Source organism: Callithrix jacchus, chromosome 22 (genome assembly GCF_049354715.1).
Source record: "Callithrix jacchus isolate 240 chromosome 22, calJac240_pri, whole genome shotgun sequence".
NCBI lineage: Eukaryota > Metazoa > Chordata > Mammalia > Primates > Cebidae > Callithrix > Callithrix jacchus.
The window spans coordinates 39,708,067-39,729,094 of record NC_133523.1 but is presented as its reverse complement, the minus strand read 5'-3'; the positions used below and the strand labels follow the sequence as shown (position 1 = coordinate 39,729,094).

Genomic DNA, 21,028 nt, shown 5'->3' with positions numbered 1-21,028 from the left:
CCCAAGCTAGGTGACTGCATTCCCTGGGTGAGAGGGGTGGGGCTTGCAGGGGCACCCAGAGTGCGGCCTGACTCTCTCTTCCCCCGCAGTGTACCACTGGGTAGAGATGCGGACCAAGATGCGCATCATGGGCTTCCGGGGCACGGTCATCAAGCCGCTGAATGAGGAGGCGGCCGCCGAGCTCGGCGCGGAGCTGTTGGGCGAAGCCACCATCTTCATCGTGGGCGGTGGCTGCCTGGTGCTGGAGTACTGGCGCCACCAGGCGCAGCAGCGCCACAAGGAGGAGGAGCAGCGCGCCGCCTGGAACGCGCTGCGGGACGAGGTGGGCAACTTGGCGCTGGCGCTCGAAGCGCTGCAGGCGCAGGTGCAGGCGGCGGCGCCGCCACAGGGCGCTCTGGAGGAACTGCGCGCAGAGCTGCAAGAGGTGCGCACCCAGCTCTGCAACCCCGGCCAGTCCGCGTCCCAGGCAGAGCCTGTGTCCAAGAAATAGGAGCTTGCTGGAGCCTGAATTTGGGCGTGGCCGTATGTACCTAACAGTGGCCTTCCCGTACCATCACTGCCTGCGCTGGCCCAGTGGAAACCACCAGGATCTTGATGCAACTTGGTATTTGGTTACCCCGGCTGATGGGGGCAGTGTTTACCTGCCACTGGGACCAGCAGGCAAAGCGTTGCAACATAGCCCCCTCCATCATCCTTCATACCTGACCCCCCTCCAAACCAGGACGACCTGCAAGGCCCCAGCCAGCAGGACCTCGCAGGCACTCTGGCAAATGAAAAAGTGGAACCTGGGCTTGAGCTGACTCCAATGTATTATTGTTACCCCCACCCCCGGTTACCTGATCAATGTTAACCTTTCCTGGGACACTCCTCCCTTACACTGGAGCACCCCCTTCTTTTTGTCAATCGGTACAGACCACTGTAAGGAAATGAAGTGTCTTGCAGTGGCCTTTTCTCCCCGTCACCTTCAACGTCACCTCTTGCTGGGGATCACCTCTTCAGGAGAAAAAAGGTGTGGCTGGGAGCTGTGGCTCACATCTGTAATCCCAGCACTTTGGGAGGCTGAGGCGGGTGGATCACTTGAGGTCAGGAGTTTGAAACCAGCCTGGCCAACATGATGAAACACCCATCTCTACTAAAAATATAAAAACTAGCCAGGCATGGTGGCTGTAATCCCAGCTACTCGGGAGGCTGAGGCAGGAGAATTGCTTGAACCTGGGAGGTGGAGGTTGCAGTGAGCCACGATGGCACCATTGTACCCTAGCCTGGGCAACAAAGCAAGACTCTGTCTCAAAACGAAACCAAAAATTAACCGCGCATGGTGGCAGGTGCCTGTAATCCCAGCTACTTGGGAGGCCGAGGCAGAAGAATTGCTTGAAGCCGGGAGGTGGAGGTTGCAGAGCTGAGATCGTGCCATTGTACTCTAGCCTGGGTCACAGAGCAAGACTCTGTCTCCCTGGCCTGCAGTCAATCCGTGGAATCACTGTAACTCCTTTAGGCCCCAAGTGAACTGTTCCAGCAGAACCCCCTCATCCTGAGTCTATGGCACAACCCACTGGAATGGCGCTGCAGGGGCTTTTCTGGCAATGTCCTCCAACCCCCTTTCCATGGTGGAAAATTTGATCCTAGTTAGGGCTAATCTAGCCTGTCCTTCAGCCTCGGCCTCCTGTTTTCCTGTCCTCAGAGTCCCTGGACCTTGTACTGCATGGCGGGTCCTTTCTTACCTTCCCCACCATGTAGCATTTCTCAGGGCCCCAGTCAAATCCCAGTCCACGGATTCAGTTGTCACATCCTCCCTCTTCCATCTGCGTCTCCTGATCTGTGTTCTTGTCTTCTTTCCTCGCAGCTCTGGACTGATCTGACAGTCCATCTTCATATAGCGGTAACCTCCTGCCTCCACGGTCCCCAGTCCCACTCCCATCCCACTGATGAGGCCACCAGTTGGCCTTAACTCCTTGATTAATTTCCTGGGGCTGCCATAACAGGTCACCACTGTGTCATGAACTTGATGGCCTAAGTCCAACAAGAATTGAATTCATGTGGTTCTGGAGTCCCGAAGTCTGAAACCAGGGTGCTGACAGGGACAGCTCCCTCTTCCAGCTCCCGGCGACTCCAGGCCTTCCCTGGCTCTGCCTCCAGCTTCCCACGGCCTCCTCCTCCTCCCCCTCCTCCTCCTTGTTCTCCTCCTCCTCCTCCTCCTCCTCCTCCACCTGTCATTGCAGCTAGGGTCCATCTTAAGTTCAGGATGATCCCACCTCAAGACCCTTAACCTGATTACATCTTTTAAAAAAAAGCCCTTTTTTCAAATAAGCCGTCATAATCACAGGTCCTGGGGGTTAGTATGTGGACATGTCTGTTGGGGGTCCACCATTCAAGCCATTCAGCCCACTACTACTCCCCACCCCAAGAGTATGCTGGTGTCGAGGCGTAGTGGTTCACACCTGTAATCCCAGCACTTTGGGAGACCAAGGCAGGAGGGATCTCTTTGAGCCCAGGAGTTGAAGACCAGCCTGGGTAACATAGTGAGACCCCATCTCTACAGAAGTAACAAATGACTCAGGTGTACTGGTGCACGCCTGTAGTCCCAGCTACTTGGGAGGCTGAGGCAGGAGGATCACTTGAGCCCTGGAGGTTGAGGCTGCAGCAAGCCGTGATCACGCCACTACACTCCAGCCTAGGTGACAGAGTGAGACCCTGTGTCAAAAAAAAGGACTCTGGGACTCTTGCCAACCCCGCAGGCCATGTGGCCTTCTAGCTGAGAGCAACAGTCTAGAAACCATCCTTTGCCACTGGGTTTCTCTTCCAGGATGCACCACTGAAGCGGGAGACAGGTGGGCCCCACTAGCCTGCAGTCTGCCCTTCCGACTGTAGCTGTCTCCTAATTAGAGGAGCCGCAGGGTGATGAAGGCATCCTGAGTATGTGTCAGAACCGTCACGTGGATCGCCACAGTGGGTACCGAGCTTATTAAAATCAGGAGGGAAGTGGGGAGGGTTCTGCTGGGGAGAGGCCCAAAAGTCACCCTATGAGCTGGGGAAGCTGAGGCCAAGGGTAAGCAAGGGGACTTGCCAGAGGTGCCACAGCCAGTGAGGGGCTGACTGCCCAGGGTGGTGAAGTAGCGGCGGCAGAGGGATTACTCCGGCTGCAGAGTGAGGAGAGAGGCAATGACTGATCGGAGGCTGGGGAGTGGCGATGTCTACACAGGCCCAGGGCATCCCAGAGGTGGCGTTGGCAGTAGGGGACTCTCTATCCCCTCAGAGCAGCCCTGGATCACACCTGAGATTAGAGCATTGAGTAAACGGGGTGACCATTCACCTGGGCCTGCTCCCGGGAGGCTGCAGGTGAAAGTGGGAGGGCGGGATTTACCCCACTTCCACCCTCACCTCCCTCCTCTAAGGAGGTAAAAATGGCCTGAAGCAAGATCTGCCGATAGAGAGCCAAGAAGCAGGTTCTGAAACAGCATTTCTTTTCTGTTTTTTTTTTTTTTTTGAAGACAGAATCTAGCTCTGTCACCCAGGCTGGAGTGCAGTGGTCCGATCTCAACTCACTGCAACTTCCACCTACCAGACTCAAGCACTTCTCCTGCCTCAGCCTCCTGAGTAGCTGGGATTACAGGCACATGCCACCACGCCCAGCTAATTTTTGCATTTTAGTAGAGACCAGGTTTCACCAGGTTGCCCAGACTGGTCTCGAACTCCTGACCTCAGGTGACCCGCCCGCCTTGGCCTTTCAAATGCTGGGATTACAGGCATTAGCCACATCATCTGGCCTGAAACAGCGTTTCAGTACGTTCTAGAAGAGGGGGAGAAGCTGGAGCAGAGGGAACTGACCAAGTGGGTCCTGAGTGGGGCTGTGACCCAGGCCGGGTGTGGTGGCTCACGCTTGTCATCCTGACACTCTTAGAGACCCGGGTGGATGGATCACATGAGGTCAGGAGATCAAGAACAGCCTGGCCAACATGGTGAAACCCCATCTCTATAAACATTCAAAAATTAGCTGGGAGTGGTGGCGCATGCCTGAATCCCAGCTATTCAGGGGGCTGAGGCATCAGAATCGCTTGAACCCAGGAGGCGGGGTTTGCCGTGAGGGTTGCCATGAGCCAGGATCCGAACCACTGCCCTCCAGCCTGGCTGACAGACTGAGTATCACACACACAGAAAGAAAGTGATGGGAATGTGAAGATGGCAGGAGGAGCCTCAGTTCCTGACCCCAGCACCGTCCTGACCCGGATGGAGTGCTGCTCTCACATCTCACAGACTTTGTGCTCAGCCCTGCCCTCCTCTGACAGGTGGCCAGTCTTTGTGGGCATCAGGGCCATCTGCTTCCCCCACTGCAGTGTTGGGGGTGGCCAAGGTGTGTGGAAATGGAAAGAACCTCCTCTCAAAATGCAAAAGGCCAGAGGGTGGTTCACTGCTCGTGCGTTCTACTAGCTAAAATTCCGTATACCTTGCCATTTGGGGAGAGAGGTTAGAATAAATTTGTAAATGAAACTGATTGTCTTCGAGTTGATGCATTCTTTTTTCATATTTAAAAAGTCCTTGGGGCCGGGCGCGGTGGCGTACGCCTGTAATCCCAACACTTTGGGAGGCCAAAGCAGGTGGATCACCTGAGGTCAGGTGTTCAAGACTAGCCTAACCAATATGAAACCCTGTCTCTACTAAAAATACAAAAATTGGCAGGACATAGTGGTGGGTGCCTGTAAGGCCAGCTCTTCGGGAGGCTGAGGCAGGAGAATTGCTTGAACCCGGGAGGTGGAGGTCAAAGTGAGCCGAGATCAACATGGGCCATTGCACTCCAGCCTTGGCAACAGGAAGGAAACTTCATCTCAAAAAACAAAAGGCCAGGCTGGGTGGCTCACGCCTGTAATCCCAGCACTTCAGGTGGCTGAAGCCAGCAGATCACTTGAGGAGTTTGAGACCAGCCTGGCCAACATGGTGAAACCCTGTCTCTAGTAAAAATACAAAAATTAGCTGGGAGTAGTGATGCGTGATGAGCCAAGATTGCACCACTGCACTCCAGCCTCCAGCCTGGGCAACAGAGCAAGACTCTGTCTCAATAAATAAATAAAGTCTATGTCAACCTTAGGAAAAATATCCTTCATTTATTCTCTCTTTCAAAAAACTCACTGAGGTGATGCCACACTGGGGCATGAGTCCAGCGTCCTCAGTAGGACGTTACCTGCGGAAAAAACAGAAAAACTCACTGAGTTACCCACTCTGCCCCACCCTGTGTCAGGGTCTCAGCAGTGACGGAGACAGCCCAGCCCTGCCCTCACCAGGACTTACACACAAATGCTCACATACAAATTTCTTTTCCAGTGTTCCCTGCCCCACCCCATAGTTGTTTGGGAAGCACCTGGCTGGGCTGAATCCAGACTCCTCCCCTCTGGAGTGACTCTGGACTACAGGGTGTAAACAACAGAAACCCATTCATCCCAGCTCCCAAAACCCTGGGAGGCACCCTGAGAGCTGTGCCTCTCCCATCTCCTGGCAGGCCGTGCTGTCCCCCTTATTGGTTTCTCTGTAGGCCAGGCCCTTGCCTAGAGTGGGGCAAGATGGCTGAGAGCCACCCCAGGAGAAAATGGGCCTTAGTTAAGCTCCAGCCTGATCTATTGGCCCACAGAGCCGCTCCTGGGCTGGTCACCATGTTGCTGAGTGGTGGGCTTGGGTCCCCCAGTGGCAATGGCATGAGGCTGAAGTCGGTGTGGACAGGGAGAGGGGAGCTGGCATCGGACATGTGCACTGAGTATCAGCTGTGCACCAGGCGCCATTCGAGTAGTTGGGAACTAGTTGGGAACAAAGAGAGGCCCTCTCTGGAGCTGACATTCTAGTGTCAGAGACCAGCAGTGAAGAAAGAGCTGGCCAGGTGCGGTGACTCACGCCTGTAATCCCAGCATTTTGGGAGGCTGAGGCCAGCAGATCACGAGGCCAAGAGATTGAGACCATCCTGGCCAATATGGTGAAACCCCATCTCTACTAAAAATACAAAAATTAGCTGGATGTGGTGGTGGGCACCTGTAATCCCAGCTACTTAGGAGGCTGATGCAGGAGACTCACTTGAATTCAGGAGGCAGAGTTTGCAGTGAACCGAGATCGTGCCACTGCACTCCAGCCTGGTGACAAAGCAAGATTCCATCTCAAAAAATAAAAAATAAAAAAAGAAAGAAGGAAAGAGCTAATCATGGGGATGCTGGGGATTGAAAGGAATGGAGGCAGGGAGGAGCTCCGGATTCACCGGGCCCTACCGCTGATCTAGACAGGTGGGCGGCAAGGAGGCAGCGCTTCAAATGGAGGGAAACAGAGAGGACTGCATCTGTGAGAGTCCAAGGACAGGTGTGGTGTCAGCCTGTTCCTGGAACAGCAAGAGGCTCTGGCTGTTTTTTTGTTTTTTAAGAGACGGGGTCTCGCTATGTTGCCCAGGCTGGAGTGCAGTGGCTATTCATAGGCGCGATCCCACTACTGATCAGCACGGGAGTTTTGACCTGCTCGGTTTCCGACCTGGGCTGGTTCACCCTTCCTTAGCCAACCTGATGGTCCCCCGCTCCCGGGAGGTCACCATATTGATGCTGAACTTAGTACAGACACCCGATCCGCATAGCACACAACAGCTCAGAACTCCTGTACTCAAGTGATCCTCCCACCTCAGCCTCCTGAGTAGCTGGGACTACAGGCACAGGCCACCGTGTCCAGCTTTTTTTTTTTTTAATAGTAAAAATGTATTGAGAGGCCAGGCATGGTGGCTCACGTCTGTTATCCAAGCACTTTGGAGGCCAAGGCGGGCGGATCACCTGAGGTCGGGAGTTCAAGACCAGCCTGACCAACACGGTGAAACCCCGTCTTTATATATAAAAAAATAATTAAAAAAAAAAAGAAATTTAGAATTTCTATATTAAAAAAATAGATCAATAGATTGCCCTATTTGGAACATATAATGTAAATGCAGTCACACAATGCATCGTCTTTTACATCTGGCTTTCATGAATATCTCTTTTTTTTTTTGAGACAAGGTCTGGGTCTGTCCAGGCTGGTGTGCAGTGGCATGCTCTCTGCTCACTGCAGCTTCAGCCCCACCGCCACCCAATAGCTGGGACTACAGACATGCACCACCACGCCTGGCTAATTTCTGTGCTTTTTGGCTGGATGCAGTGCTCATGCCTGTAATCCCAGCCATTTGGGAGACAGAAGTAGGTTGATCGCTTAAGCTCAGGAGTTTGAGACCAGCCTGGGCAATATTAGTGAGACCTCATCTCTACAAAATATATGAAAATTAGCCAAGCGTGTGTGTGTGTGTGTGTGTGTGTGTGTGTGTGTTTGTAGAGACAGGGTTTCACAGTGTTGCCCAGGCTGGTCTTGAACTCCTGGGTTCAAGCGACGCATAGCCTCCCAGAGTGCTGGGATTACAGGTGTGTAAGCCACTGCACTTGGCCTACGTTTAACTTTATAGGAAACTGCCGAAATATTTTCCCAATTGGCTGCACCGTTTTGTATTTCCATCAGTGACATACGAGAGTTTTTGTTACTCTACAACCGATACAGTTCACTCGGTATCCCCACCCGAATCTCATCTCCAGTCATCATCCCCACGTGTCAAGGGAGGGAGGTGATTGGGTAACGGGGCGTTTTCTCCCATGCTGTTCTGCTGATGATGAGTGAATCCTCACGAGATCTGATGCGTTTATAAGTGGCAGTTTTTCCCTGCCCTCCCACTGCTCCCTCCTGCTGCCTTGTGAGGCGGTGTCTGCATCCCCTCTGCCTTCTGCCATGATTATACGTTTCCTTGGGCCTCCCCAGCCATTCAGAACTGTGAGTCAGCTAAACCTCTTTCCTTTATAATTACCCATTCGTAGCATTTCTTTATAGCGGTGTGAAAACTGACTAATACAGCAACTTTGGAAGCATTAGGGGTTGTTCGCTGTTTTGACTAGCCATTCTAGTGGCTGGGAAATGGCGTCTCATTGTGAATTTGGCTTGTATTTCTCTACTAAGTCATGTGTGGAGGATATTTTCATGTGTGCGTTGGCCATTCATGTACTTCTCTGATGAAATGTCTATTCGAACGTTTTGTCTCTTTGTTCCACTCGGTTGCTTGACCTCCTATTTTTTTAGATGGAGTCTTGCTCTGTTGCCCAGGCTACAATGCAGTGGTGTAATCTCAGCTCACCACAGCCTCCACCTCTCGGGTTCAACAATTCTCCTGCCTCAGCCTCTGGAGTAGCTGGAATTACAGACGCCTGACACTGTGCCCAGCTAACTTTTGTATTTTTAGTAGAGATGGGGTTTCATCATGTTGGCCAGGCTGGTTTCGAACTGCTGACCTCAAGTGACCCACCGTCCTTGGCCTCCCAAAGTGCTGGGATTACAGGCGTGAGCCATGGCACCTGGTCTGGCCTCGTATTTATCTCATATATATCTTTTTTTTTTTTTCAGAGTTAGGGTCTCCCTCTATCATCCATGCTTGAGTGCAGGGGTGTGATCAGGACCCACTGCAGCCTCACCCTCCCTGGCTCAAGCAACCTCCTGCCTCAGTCTCCCCATTGGCTAGGACTACAGGCATGTACCACCATGCCTGGGTAATTTTTTAAAAATTTTTGTAGAGACAGGGTCTGACTGTGTTGCCCAGCCTGGGCTCAAGTGATCCCCTTGCCTTGGCCTCCCAAAGCACTGGGATTACCAGAGTGAGCCACAGCGCCCAGCCATAAGTATCTTTTACATACATATCTCCTATCTTTGGAAACTTATGTTTCTTCACGCTACATTATATTTCGGGGATTTTTCTGTGTTGAAATATATAAAGCTTATTTGTTCAGTTTTTTGTTTTTTCATTTGCAAATCATGACATTTGTGACATACTTCAGAATTGTGAAATGTGGTCTGTCGTCAAAACCATGCTTGTGGGCAAAAGGCACTGGTAAGGAAGCAAAATGAGTGAATTCACCCTTTTTTGCTAGGTCTGGTTTTAACTACTGTGGTTGAAAATCGTAGCTTAAATTATATATATTGTGACATAAAATCTTCAATTTCAGGTTTTCCTTATGAACCTTTACTTCTATAAGATTACTTAGATCTGTGGTTTTTTGTTTGTTTTTGAGATGGAGTCTCACTCTGTTGCCCAGGCTGGAGTGCAGTGGCACGATTTCGGCTCACTGCAACCTCTGTCTCCCGGGTTCCAGCAATTCTCCTGCCTCAACCTCCCTAGTAGCTGGGATTACAGGCATGTGCCACCATACCCAGCTAATTTTTCTACGTTTCATAGAGATGGGGTTTTACCACCTTGGCTAGGCTGGTCTTGAACTCCTGATCTCAGGTGATCCACCTGTCTCAGCCTCCCAAAGTGCTGAGATTGGAGGCATGAGCCACCATGCCCACGCCAGATTTATAGTCTTAATTGTGAGTGAAATTTGATTCTTTAAAAAAAATTAGGGTAAAAGGCACATAATATAACATTATAAAAGTAAAAATATATACATTTTGTGTGTGTGTATACACATATTTTTCTTTTGAGACGGGCTCACTCTGTTACCCAGGATGGAGTGCAGTGGTATGATCTCGGCTCACTGCAATCTCTGCCTTCTGGGTTCAAGTGATTCTCGTGCCTCAGCCTCCAAGTAGCTGAGATTAAAGGCACCTGTGCCATCGTCTAGGCCGGGCTAGTCTCGAACTCCTAACCTCAGGTGATCTGCCTGCCTTGGCCTTCCGAAGTGCCAGGATTACATGTGTGACCCACCATGCCCAGCCTAAAATTATGTTTTAAAAGTGTAAAGGCAAGGTGCAGTGGCTCACACCTGTAATTTGCAGTGAGCCGAGATTGTGGCATTGTACTGCAGCCTAGGGAACAAGAGCAAAACTCAGTCTCAAAAAAAAAAAAAGAGGGTATAAAATAGGCTGGACAAGGTGGCTCACGCCTGTAATCTCAGCACTTTGGGAGGCTGAAGCAAGATGATGTTATGAGCTCAGGAGTTTGAGACAAGCCTGGACAATATAGTGCGGCCTCATCTCTTACTATCAAAAGAATTAGCTGGGAGTGGTGGCGTGAGGCTGTATTCCCAGCTACTAGGGAGGCTGAGGTGGGAAGTTGGCTTGAGCTAGGAAGGTTGAGACTGCAGTGAGCCGTGTTCGTGCCACTGCACTCCAGCCTAGGCAACAGAGCGAAACTGTCTCAAAAAAAAAGCAAAAATAAATAAAAAGCATAAAATACCCTCTTAACCATTCATCACAGTTTTTGGGGGCAGAATTTTTTGTAGAGACAAGGTCTCACTATGTCATCCAGGCTGGTCTCCAGATGCTGGCCTCAAACAGTCTTTCTATCTCAGCCTCCCAAAGTGCTGGTGTCACAGGCATGAGCCATCCTGCCGGGCCCTGGTGAGAAACGTTAAGTGTGTGAATATTGAGAAATGCTGAGTGTATGATAGAATATATTGTTTGTTAGGAAGAACGATGGCAAGAAAAACCTAGCCACCCCCGCCCCGCCCCCAGTAGAAAACTGCTCGGGGCGTTCCAAAGTGGCAGGACAATGTATGAACATCATACACCTGTTAAAACCATTCCTTGGCTCCCTCACCCTGCCCCCGTGGCTCCCTCGTGGAGAATATAGGTTGTTTGTGATCAGCGGTAAGCAGCACCAGCTGCCTACTTGGCGTGTTTTGTGTCATCTGTTTGTTAATAATGATCACCGGTTTAGAGAGACCAACTGTGGGGGTCAGAGGCTGCATGGGGCCTTCAGCCTGGAATGCTGCCAGTCCCTGAGGCTCTCAGCATGGAAGGCTGCTGGCCCCCTGGATAGACCAACTTTGCTGTTCTGAGTGTCTGCCTCTCAGTTCCTTCAGTAGCGCCTGGTGGCAGGGGTCCCTACGGCCCAGCTGGCTCTCGGTAGGGCCCCAAACTCTTTTTTTAAAAACGTAAGGAATGTGCCATTATTTTCTCTGGGTCCTCAGCACAGGGTGCAGGCACACCCCCATCCCTCTACTCCCCATTTCCAATGAGGACTGGACTTTCTCAGTCGTGGATTCTGAACCCATTTTGCCCTCTAGTAACAACCGACCCTCAGTGGCCACTCAGAGGGCTTAGCAGAAGGTTTTAAGGCCTCATCACAACTCACTCCCCGCTTCGGAGCCTGGGGACTTCAGTAGGCGATTGTTCCTCTTAGCACCAAAGAGTTTTCAGTCCCAGACAGTCAATTGCTGAGTGTGATTTCCGAGAAGCAAGGAGTTAAATAGGCTTTGAGCAGAAAGTTGTGGTGAGAACAAGCCTGGAGACTTGAAGTTTGAAGTCTCCGGCCCCTTGGAAGGAGGCCAGGGCCAAATCTGGCTGCCCAAGGCAAGGGAAAGAGAAAGCCTGGTGGAAATGCCTTGTGCTGGGAGGAGGCATTTACATATCTTTACTCTCACCTGTTGCGTAAGTGAAACGCAGAGGGCTGGGGGCCGTGCATACAAACATGGCTGTAATCCCAGCACTTAGGGAGGCTGAGGTGGGCCGATCATCTGAAGTCAGAAGTTTGAGACCAGCCTGGCCAATATGGTGAAGCCCTGTCTTTACTAAAAATGCAACAACAACAAAAAAAAATTGCCTTGCAAGGTGACAGGTGCTTGTAATCCCAGCTGCTCGGGAGGCTGAGCCAGAAGAATGACTTGAACCTGAGAGGCAGAGGCTGCAGTGAGCTGAGATCGCGCCATTGCACTCCAGCCTGGGTAACAAGAGCGAAACTCCGACTCAAAAAAAAAGGGAAAAGGAAAAGACACCATCCTCTTCTGTGAGTTAAGTCCTTCCCTACTGGGTTGCCTGCCTTTCCCCTTTTGATTAGCAGGAGGTCCTGTATGTCCCAAATTTGAGTTATTTGTCAGATTGATGTATTGCAGATGGCTTCTTCCAGTCGATGGCTTGTGTTTTCCCTCTCTTGCTAAAACAAGAACGGTCTTTTGAAGAATGAAAGTTTTGTTTGTTTGTTTGTTTGAGGCAGGGTCTTGCTTTATTGCCCAGGCTGGAATGCAGTGGCACCACCACAGCCCACTACAGCCTTCAACTCCCAGGTTTCTGTGATCCTCCTAGCTCAGCCTCCTGAGTAGCTGGGAGGTGGAGGTTGCATTGAGCCGAGGTTGTGCCACTGTACTGCCTGGGCGACAGACTGAGACTCTGTTTCAAAAAACAAAAACAGTTTGAGACCAGCCTGGTCAACATGGTGAATCCCCATCTCTACTAAAAATACAAAAGAAAGGCCGGGTGAGGTGGCTCACCCTGTAATCCCAGCACTTTGGGAGGCCAAGGCAGGTGGATCACCTGAGGTCAGGAGTTCAAGACCAGCCTGGCCAACATGGTGAAACCCTATTTCTACTAAAAATACAAAACATTAGTTGAGTGTTGTGGCAGGCATCTGTAATCCCAGCTATTTGGGAGGCTAAGGCAGGAGAATCACTTGAATCTGGGAGGCAGAGGTTGCAGTGAGCTGAGATCCCGCCATTATATTCTAGCCTGGGAAACAAGAGTGAAACTCTCTCTCAAAAATAAACTAGGCTGGGCATGGTGGCTTAAGCCTGTAATCCCAGCACTTTGGGAGGCCAAGGCGGGTGGATCACGAGGTCAAGAGATTGAGACCATCCTGGTTAACATGGTGAAACCCCGTCTCTACTAAAAATACAAAAAATTAGCTTGGCATGGTGGCACGTGCCTGTAATCCCAGCTACTCAGGAGGCTGAGGCAGGAGAATTGCCTGAACCCAGGAGGCGGAGGTTGTGGTGAGCCAAGATCGCGCCATTGCACTCCAGCCTGGGTAACAAGAGCGAAACTCCTTCACACACACACACACGCACACACACACACACACACACACACACACACACACAAGTAGCCTGGCATGGTAGCAGGTGCACCACCACACCTGGCTAATTTTTTAAATTTTTTGTGGAGATGGGGTTTCACCATGTAGCCCAGTATGATCTTGAACCCCTAGACTGAAGCAATCCTCCCACCTTGGCCATCCAAAGCACAGAGTTTATAGGCATCAGCCAGTACACCCAGCCTCCTATGTTTTTTTTCTAAAAGTGTTATTTTTGTGTCTTTCATATTTTGACCTACAGTCCCTGTGGAATGAATTTTTGTGTATTATGTGAGGTAGATGTTAAGTTTTTTTTCCATGTGCATATTCAGGTGATCTAACAGTATGTCTTGAAAAGGTCATTCTTTTCCCGCTGCACCACAGTGTCATGTTTGTCACAAGTCATGTGACTGCATGTGTGAATATTTCCTGCTCTTTACCATTGGCCTATCTATTCATGTGCAGATGCCACACTGTTTTGATTATTATAGCTTTATGATAGCTTTGCTATAATAAAGTGTAATCTGGCAGTGTAAGGTCTTTAGTTTTTTTCTTCACTATTGCTATTCTTGGCCCTTTGCTTTTCCATACACATTTTTTTAATTAATTTTTTTTTTGAGACAGAGTCTAACTCTGTTGCCCAGCTGGAGTGCAATGCAACCTCTACTTCCTGGGTTCATGCACTTCTCCTTTCTAAGCCTTCTGAGTAGCTTGGATTACAGGTGTGTGCCACCACATCTGGCTAATTTTTGCATTTTCAGTAGAGATGAGGTTTCACCATGTTGGCCAGGCTGGTCTCTAACTCCTGACTTCAGGTGATCCACCTGCCTTGGCCTCCCAAAGTACTGGGATTGAAGATGTGAGCCATCATACCCAGCAAGAAAACCAGTTTCTAGCAGGGTGTGGCAGCAGGCATCTTTAGTCCCAGCTACTCAGGAGGCTGAGGTGGGAGAATCTCTTAAGCTCAGGAGATTGAGGCTATAGAGAGCTATAATTATGCCACTGCACTCCAGCCTGGGTGGCAGAGTGAGACCTCTACTTTTAAAAAGAAAAAAGTTATTATTTTCAAACAACTAAATTGTATATGTGCAATTAAAATTTTATAAACAAACTATATGCCTAAGAAGAATAAGAACTAATTAGTCTGGGCACAGTGGTTCATGCCTGTAATCCCAGCACTTTGGGAGGCCAAGGCAGGTGGATCACTTGAGCCCAGAAGTACAAGACCAGCCTGAACAAAAGAAAATTACAAAAATTAGCCAAGCAGGGTGTTGCATCTCTGTAGTTTGAGCTACTCAGGAGGCTGAGGTGGGTGTGTTGGAAATAGTGAGTTCCTCTACAAAGCTTCCACTCGTCCTCTGTTTTCAAAGCCTTACTTCCTTGCCTCCTTGCCCCTAGTTGCGGTAAACAACTTTCCAGCGATTCCCAATCTGTAAACTACATCCGTTCCCAATCTGTAACCCACATCTGTTCCTTATTTGGCACCCTTAGTTTCGAAACTGCTCTTCCCACCACTGTAGCCCCAACCCTGCTGCACTTGAAGTAGCCAATGGGGATCAGCTTAGATTGTGTGATCTGACCCCAGCCAATGAGGACTGGACACAGTAGCAGGGACTGGCTGTGTTAGGGATCAAAACTCGTTCCCTCCTTTGTTTGTTGTGCTCTCACAGTGACCAGAAGTACGAGCAGCACTCTTCTGCAGAAGCAAATTTCCCTTGGTGAGAAATTCTTTGAGTGCTCATTTTCTTTGCGACTCCGAGCTCTTATTTCCAACAGGTGGATCATTCGAGGCTGCAGTAAACCATGACTGCACCACTAAACTCCAGCCTGGATGAAAGAATGAGACCTTGTCTCAAAAAAAAAAAAAAAAAAGAATTTATCTAGGTCACTGAATATAAGGTACAGAAATCAATTTATTCCTATCATCAATACCAGCAACAAACAAATAGAAAATGAAATGTGAAATGCTGCCATCAAAATAGTATCAAAATATCTAACACATAGTAATAAACTGGATTAAATATATGCAAGATATCTATTCTGTAAACTACAAAACAGTATTGAGATAAATTTTTTAAAGACCTAAATGAAGAGAATACCATGTTCATGGATCGCATTGATAGGAAAATCTTTTCCTCTACCAGTCTAGATCCTTGTTGTTGGGAGCCTGCAAATTAATTAACAATAGACAGGTGGAAAGGAAAAGTTTATTTACACATTAGACAAGGGGACTCTGTAATAAGTAACTCATTGAATATCTGGAAGTAAAAGTTTATTTACCAATTTAAGGAAACGGGTTCACTGAAAAAGTATACATGGTTCTCTCTCTTTTTTTTTTTTTTTTTTGAGACAGAGTCTTGCTCTGTTGCCCAGGATGGAATGCAATGGTGCCCTCTCAGCTCATGGCTCTGCCTCCCAGGTTCAAGCAATTCTCTTGCCTTCTTATCCCGAGTAGCTGGGATAACAGACATGTGCCATCACACCTGGCCAATTTTTATATTTTTAGTAGAGACGGGGTTTCACCATGTTGATCAGGCTGGTCTCAAACTCCTGACCTTGTGATCTGCCCACCTCAGCCTCCCAAAATGCTGGGATTACAGCCATGACTGGTATGTACCTGTAATGCCAGTTACTTGAGAGGCTGAGGTGGGAGGATCTCTTGATCCCAGGAGTTGAAGGCTGCAGTGAGCCATGATTATGTCACTGCACTCCAGAGTGAGACCTTGTCTCAAAAGAAAAAAGAAAGAAAATTAAATTGTTAAAAATTAAAAAAAATTAGATACAGTCTGTGTGTGAAAATAACAAAAGTGGACAGGGGAGGCTGGGCGTGGTGGCTCATGCCTGTAATCCCAGCAATTTGGGAGGCCAAGGCGGGTGGATCACCTGAGGTTGGGAGTTTGAAACCAGCCTGATCAACATGGGGAGACCCCATCTCTACTAAAAATACAAAAAATTAGCTGGGCATGGTGGCACATGCCTGTAGTCCCAGCTAATCAGGAGGCCAAAGCAGGAGAATCACTTGAACCCAGGAGGCAGAGGTTGCAGTGAGTTGAGATTGCGCCATTGGCACTCCAGCCTGGGTGACAGAGCGAGGCTCCATCTCAAATTTTAAATAAAGACTATGAAAATTGGGGGGAAAAAGTTCTGAAAAGAAAAATCAACAAAGCTCCCACTGGTGTAACAAAAAGGAGCAATGAGAAAAACAGGAAAGGAAAGTGAAGGGGTCAGTGCAGGGTGGTGTTCTAGACGGACGTGCTCAGAAAGGTAGGAGGAGAAAACGGAGAGGAGGCAATGGACAAGACACACACAGTCAGGGAGTCTCCAAGACCACCCTTACTTCTGACGGTGACTGCAAGCTCAGGAGTCTCCAAGACCACCGTCAGTTTCAGCATTTGCTAGAAAGTCTCACAGAACTCACTAGGATCGGTTATTCTCATGGTTGTGGCTCATTACAGTGAAAAGAATCAGATTAAAATCGGCCCAGGGAAGAGGTCCGTGGGACAGAGACCAGGAGAGTTCCAAGTGCCAGTTTAATGCCTGGTAGAGCTGTTGGCACCAATAGCTTCTCCCAGCAATGATGAGTGACATGGTGTCACCCAGCAGGGAAGCCTACCTGAGCCTTGGTGTCTAGGGTTTTTTTTTTTTTTTTGAGATGGAGTTTCGCTCTTGTTACCCAGGCTGGAGTGCAATGGCACAATCTCGGCTCACCGCAACCTCCGCCTCCTGGGTCCAGGCAATTCTCCTGCCTCAGCCTCCCGAGTAGCTGGGATTATAGGCATGCGCCACCATGCCCAGCTAATTTTTTGTATTTTTAGTAGAGACGGGGTTTCACCATGTTGACCAAGATGGTCTCGATCTCCTGACCTCGTGATCCACCCGCCTCGGCCTCCCAAAGTGCTGGGATTACAGGCTTGAGCCACCGTGCCTGGCCGTCTAGGGTTTTTAATAGGAATCTGCATGTAGACAAGGCTGACCACTCGTGTGGTTCCCCTTAAATTCCAGCCCCTCCAGAGGTTAAGCTGATACCACATGGCCCAAAGCCACCAACATAAATCACCAATGTTAGCACAAACCATTTGATGTGGCCCAAGGCCCCAGGTAAACAAAGACAGTCTACTCAGGCTGGACATTCCAAGAACTCAAAGATTACCTCCTAGGAGTAAGGCAAAGGTGAGACCTCTGTTCGGGTGAGGTTAATCCTTAACTGAACAGACGAGAAAATTCCAAGGGCTAAAGAGAGAAATGTGATTTGGATAGAAAATAGAAGAGCTTAAAATAAGGGCAATGAGAAAAACACCCATCTTGGTACAATGTCAGTGCCACAGGGATGAAAACAAGTCCCTCTGCCTTTACACATCATGGAATCAGGCCACCAAAGTGCTGGGGAATAGGATTTCAAACTAGTCATTCTGGGGCTAGAATTTATCATCTAATCTAAGGTGAAGGTGGAAAAAGACATTTCAGATATTCAAAACACTGAGCTACCAAGCACCCTTTCTGCAAAAGGTACTTAGGGATATACTTCAGGAAAACTAGAATGAAATTCAACAAAGAGGATGCAAGTTTCTCAAAAGAGGATGAGCCATATGAAGGAAGGTAGTGTGAAGATGTAGAAGGAGGACAGTACTGCAGCAGCCCAGGGAACAGCCAGTGTGTCCATGACTACTTAATAAACAGAATAGGAGCAAACTTCTGGATGATCTTGGTCCCATTGTGAATTTTTGTGGGTCACATAGTTTGAGGATCATCATTCTAGGAAAAACTAAAACCTTCATACAGTCAGGTCAAAGCTGAAATAAAACCAATATGTGTCACAATATGAAGAAGTGTGTCCAGCCAGCATTTAATGATAATGCTTCACACGCCACTGGTTTAGTGAAATAAAAGTACATCTTCATTTTGGATCCACACAATGAATATTTCCATAACCTTAATATACATATATTTTTTTTGAGAAGGAGTTTCGCTCTTGTTACCCAGGCTGGAGTGCAATGGTGCGATCTCTGCTCACGGCAACCTCCGCCTCCTGGGTTCAGGCAATTCTCCTGCCTCAGCCTCCTGAATAGCTGGGATTACAGGCACGTGCCACCATGCCTGGCTAATTTTTTGTATTTTTAGTAGAGACAGGGTTTCACCATGTTGACCAGGATGGTCTCGATCTCTTGACCTCATGATCCACCCGCCTCGGCCTCCCAAAGTGCTGGGATTACAGGCTTGAGACACCGCGACCGGCCCAGAACCTTAATATTATACATGGTCTATATTTTCACTTTCAGGCAGCACAAAGTATTGCACAAAGCAATTAGAAAGGTTACCAATGAACAGTAAAAAGTTGTCCAGGTGCGGTGGCTTATGCCTTAAATCCCAGAACTTTGGGAGGCTGAGGTGGGTAGATCACTTGAGGCCAGGACCAGCCTGACCAACATAGTGAAACCTGGTCTCTACTAAAAATGCAGGGGGTAAAAAAAAAAAAAAAAAAAAAGGAGCCGACATGGTGGCACACACCATTGATCCAAGCAACTTGGAGGCTAAGGTACCAGAATGGCTTGAATCTGGGAGGCAGAGGCTGTAGTGAGCAGAGATCGAATCACTGCACTACAGCTTGGACGATAGAGCAACACCCTGTTTCAAAGGGAAAAAAAGCATCAGCATCTTCTGTGATGCTGTGTTTATAACAACGCAAAAGCTGACATTCCAACTTCACGTGAATTAAGTCGTTAGTTAAGGAATTTTTCCCTACAGGATTCCGGGTGTGAGGCCCGCGCTTGTCTTCCTTACGGCGCCCCCTCCAGCACCCGAGCGATTGTGGTGACCACATTCCCATTGCTACAACGGGGACATCGAGGCACAGAGGGGCGGGGCTTGCAGGAGGTTGCCCTGCGAAAGATCCCTGACTCCTCTTTTTCCCCCGCAGTGTACCACTGGGTGGAGATGCGGACCAAAATGCGCATCATGGGCTTCAGTGCCGCTGCGGTCAAGCCGCTGAACGAGGGGGCAGCCGCCGAGCTGGGCGCGGAGCTGCTGGGCGAAGGCATCATCTTCATGACCGCCTGCAGCTGCCTGATGCTAGAGTACTGGCGCCACCAGTTGCAGCATCTCCGCAAGGAAAAGGAGCGACGCGTTGCCAGAGAGGAGCTGCGAGGCGAGGTGGGCCACTTAGGGCTGGCGCTCGAGGAGCTGCAGGCGCAGGTGCATGCGGCGCCGATGCAGCTCGCCCTGGAGGAGCTGCGCGCTCAGCTACAAGAGGTGCGAGCCGTGCTCTGCCTCCAGGACCTGCCGCCTGCGTCCCCGGCTGAGCCAGAGTCGGAGGAGTAGGAGGCCTCGGGGCCCTGGTCTAGGCGGTGACCGCTGCCTGGACTGCAACGTCTCCAACTTGGCCTCTTCTCCGCACTGTCACAACCCCGACCCGCGCAGCTAACACCACCCAGTCCTTTGAGGGCACTGGAGAGATCCTGGACTGGAGCTGATCCAACCTCCCTACTAGCCTGCCCCAGTGGTACCTTCCACTGGGACTCCCCCCTCCTACAGGTGGAACTTTCCAACAAGGACCCCGCCCTTACCCCGCCCCAGCCAGCACATTGGTTGAGCATTTTGGAAAGACAGAGTCTTTTATCAGACCCCACCTCCCTACCGCTACGTAGGGCAGCAGGAAGTTCCCCTCTTTTGGCAAAACGAGATTGGATTCTGCACCTGGATTTAGCCGACCTCTCATTCTGTCCCCTCCACTTTCACTCACCTAACTGGACCCTCCCCCTAGGATGCTCAGTCTTTGCACCGAACACCCACTACCTCCTGATTGGCACAGACCATTGTAAAGATGCACGAAGTTCCTAAGGACTTCCCGCCTCACCCACTTCCATCTACCTCAGTCTTAGGGGGAAAGGAGGTGGGGGTGGATCCTGGACTGTGTTCACTCCTATGAGTCACCACCCTGTGGCTCCTGACCTTAATCCACCGTTAGTACCTGCGACTGGCACCCTCCCCTCCCTCAGTGGATCATTCCAACAGCACGCCCTTCTTCCTTCCTGCCTTCGGCATAACCCACTGGCATGGCCTTCCAGGGCAATGTCTCCCAGCCTGGCATTCTGTGGTCTGTTTGAGCAGGACCACCAAATCTTGGGAGGAAACACCGGTCCTGAGCAGGGCTAATTCATTCTGTCTTTCAGCCTCAGTCATTTGGTCACCATTTCCCAGTTCCCGACCCGCTACTACTGTCCTTTTACCCAGCCCTCCCTCGTTGTCCTCTTCAGTTGCCTCTGCTAGGGACTGGCCTGTCTCTTTACTACCTAAGTCATCGTTAGGTCACCCATCTTCCCTACAGTCGGCCCCTCAGAGTTCTCAGGGATCGCCATTACTTCCTGCCTTTGGACTGTCCCAGGTACTCCTCTGCCCTCCTTCACACTAAGGCCTCCTCCAGGGGACTACCAGTCCCTTAGTCCTGAGGTCCCTCCATCCAAACGAGGTATTCCGCCAGGGCATATGACCTACCCACCCGAAAACTAAAGGAGGCATGGATGAGCTCTGTGACTCTGAGCGCTACTTTTTAAACACTGTGAGTGTTTTATAATTAAAGGAACTCTGGGGTAAAGATCTTAAGAATGTGTCTGAGAGCCATGATGTGCATCTGCAAAATGTCACTGAAACTAGGAAATTAGTGTCATCGAAATTAGGAAATAAGGCCGGACACAGTGGCTCACACCTGTAATCCCAGCACATTGGGAGGCCAAAGCAAGAGGACTGCTCGAGGCCAGGAGCTGGAGACCAGCCTGGGCAACATAGCAAGACCGCATCTCTACGAAAAAGAAAAATACTAGCTGGGCGTCCTGGCAAGCGCCTGTAGTCCTAGCTACTTGGGAGGCTGAGGGAGGATGATCCCTTGAGCTCAGGAGTTCAAGGCTACCGTGAGCTGTGATCCTGCCCCTGCACTCCAGCCTGGGTGACAGACCAAGACCCCAACTCATAAAAAAAAATGCCTGGCGCGGTGGCTCATGCCTGTAATCACAGCACTTTGAAAGGCCAAGGCAGGCGGATCACAAGGTCAGGAGCTGGAGACCAACATAGCCAATATGGTGAAACCCCATCTCTAACAAAAATACAAAAATTAGCTGTGCGTAGTGGCAGGTGCCTGTAGTCCCAGCTACTTGGGAGGCTGAGGAGGGAGAATCGCTTGAACCCGGGAGGCGGAGGTTGCAGTAAGCCGAGATCATGCCACTGCACTCCAGCCTGCAT

The 21,028-nt window shown here is 49.9% G+C and overlaps 1 protein-coding gene across 3 annotated transcripts in view; it reads left to right on the top strand.

The window, feature by feature from the left end:
• OPA3 (outer mitochondrial membrane lipid metabolism regulator OPA3) overlaps positions 1-20,395 on the top strand; it is a 44,061-nt gene extending 23,666 nt beyond the window's left edge. For 2 of the 3 annotated variants that reach the window (XM_002762243.6, XM_008988209.5), the window contains one exon: positions 90-4,489. In XM_002762243.6, coding sequence (XP_002762289.4) covers positions 90-490 — 401 coding nt within the window. In that variant the 3' untranslated portion in view covers positions 491-4,489. Of the gene's footprint in view, positions 1-89; positions 4,490-18,713 lie in introns of those variants that run through there. The other variant, XM_008988207.5, reaches the window with a different exon arrangement.
• Positions 20,396-21,028: the final 633 nt, after the last annotated feature.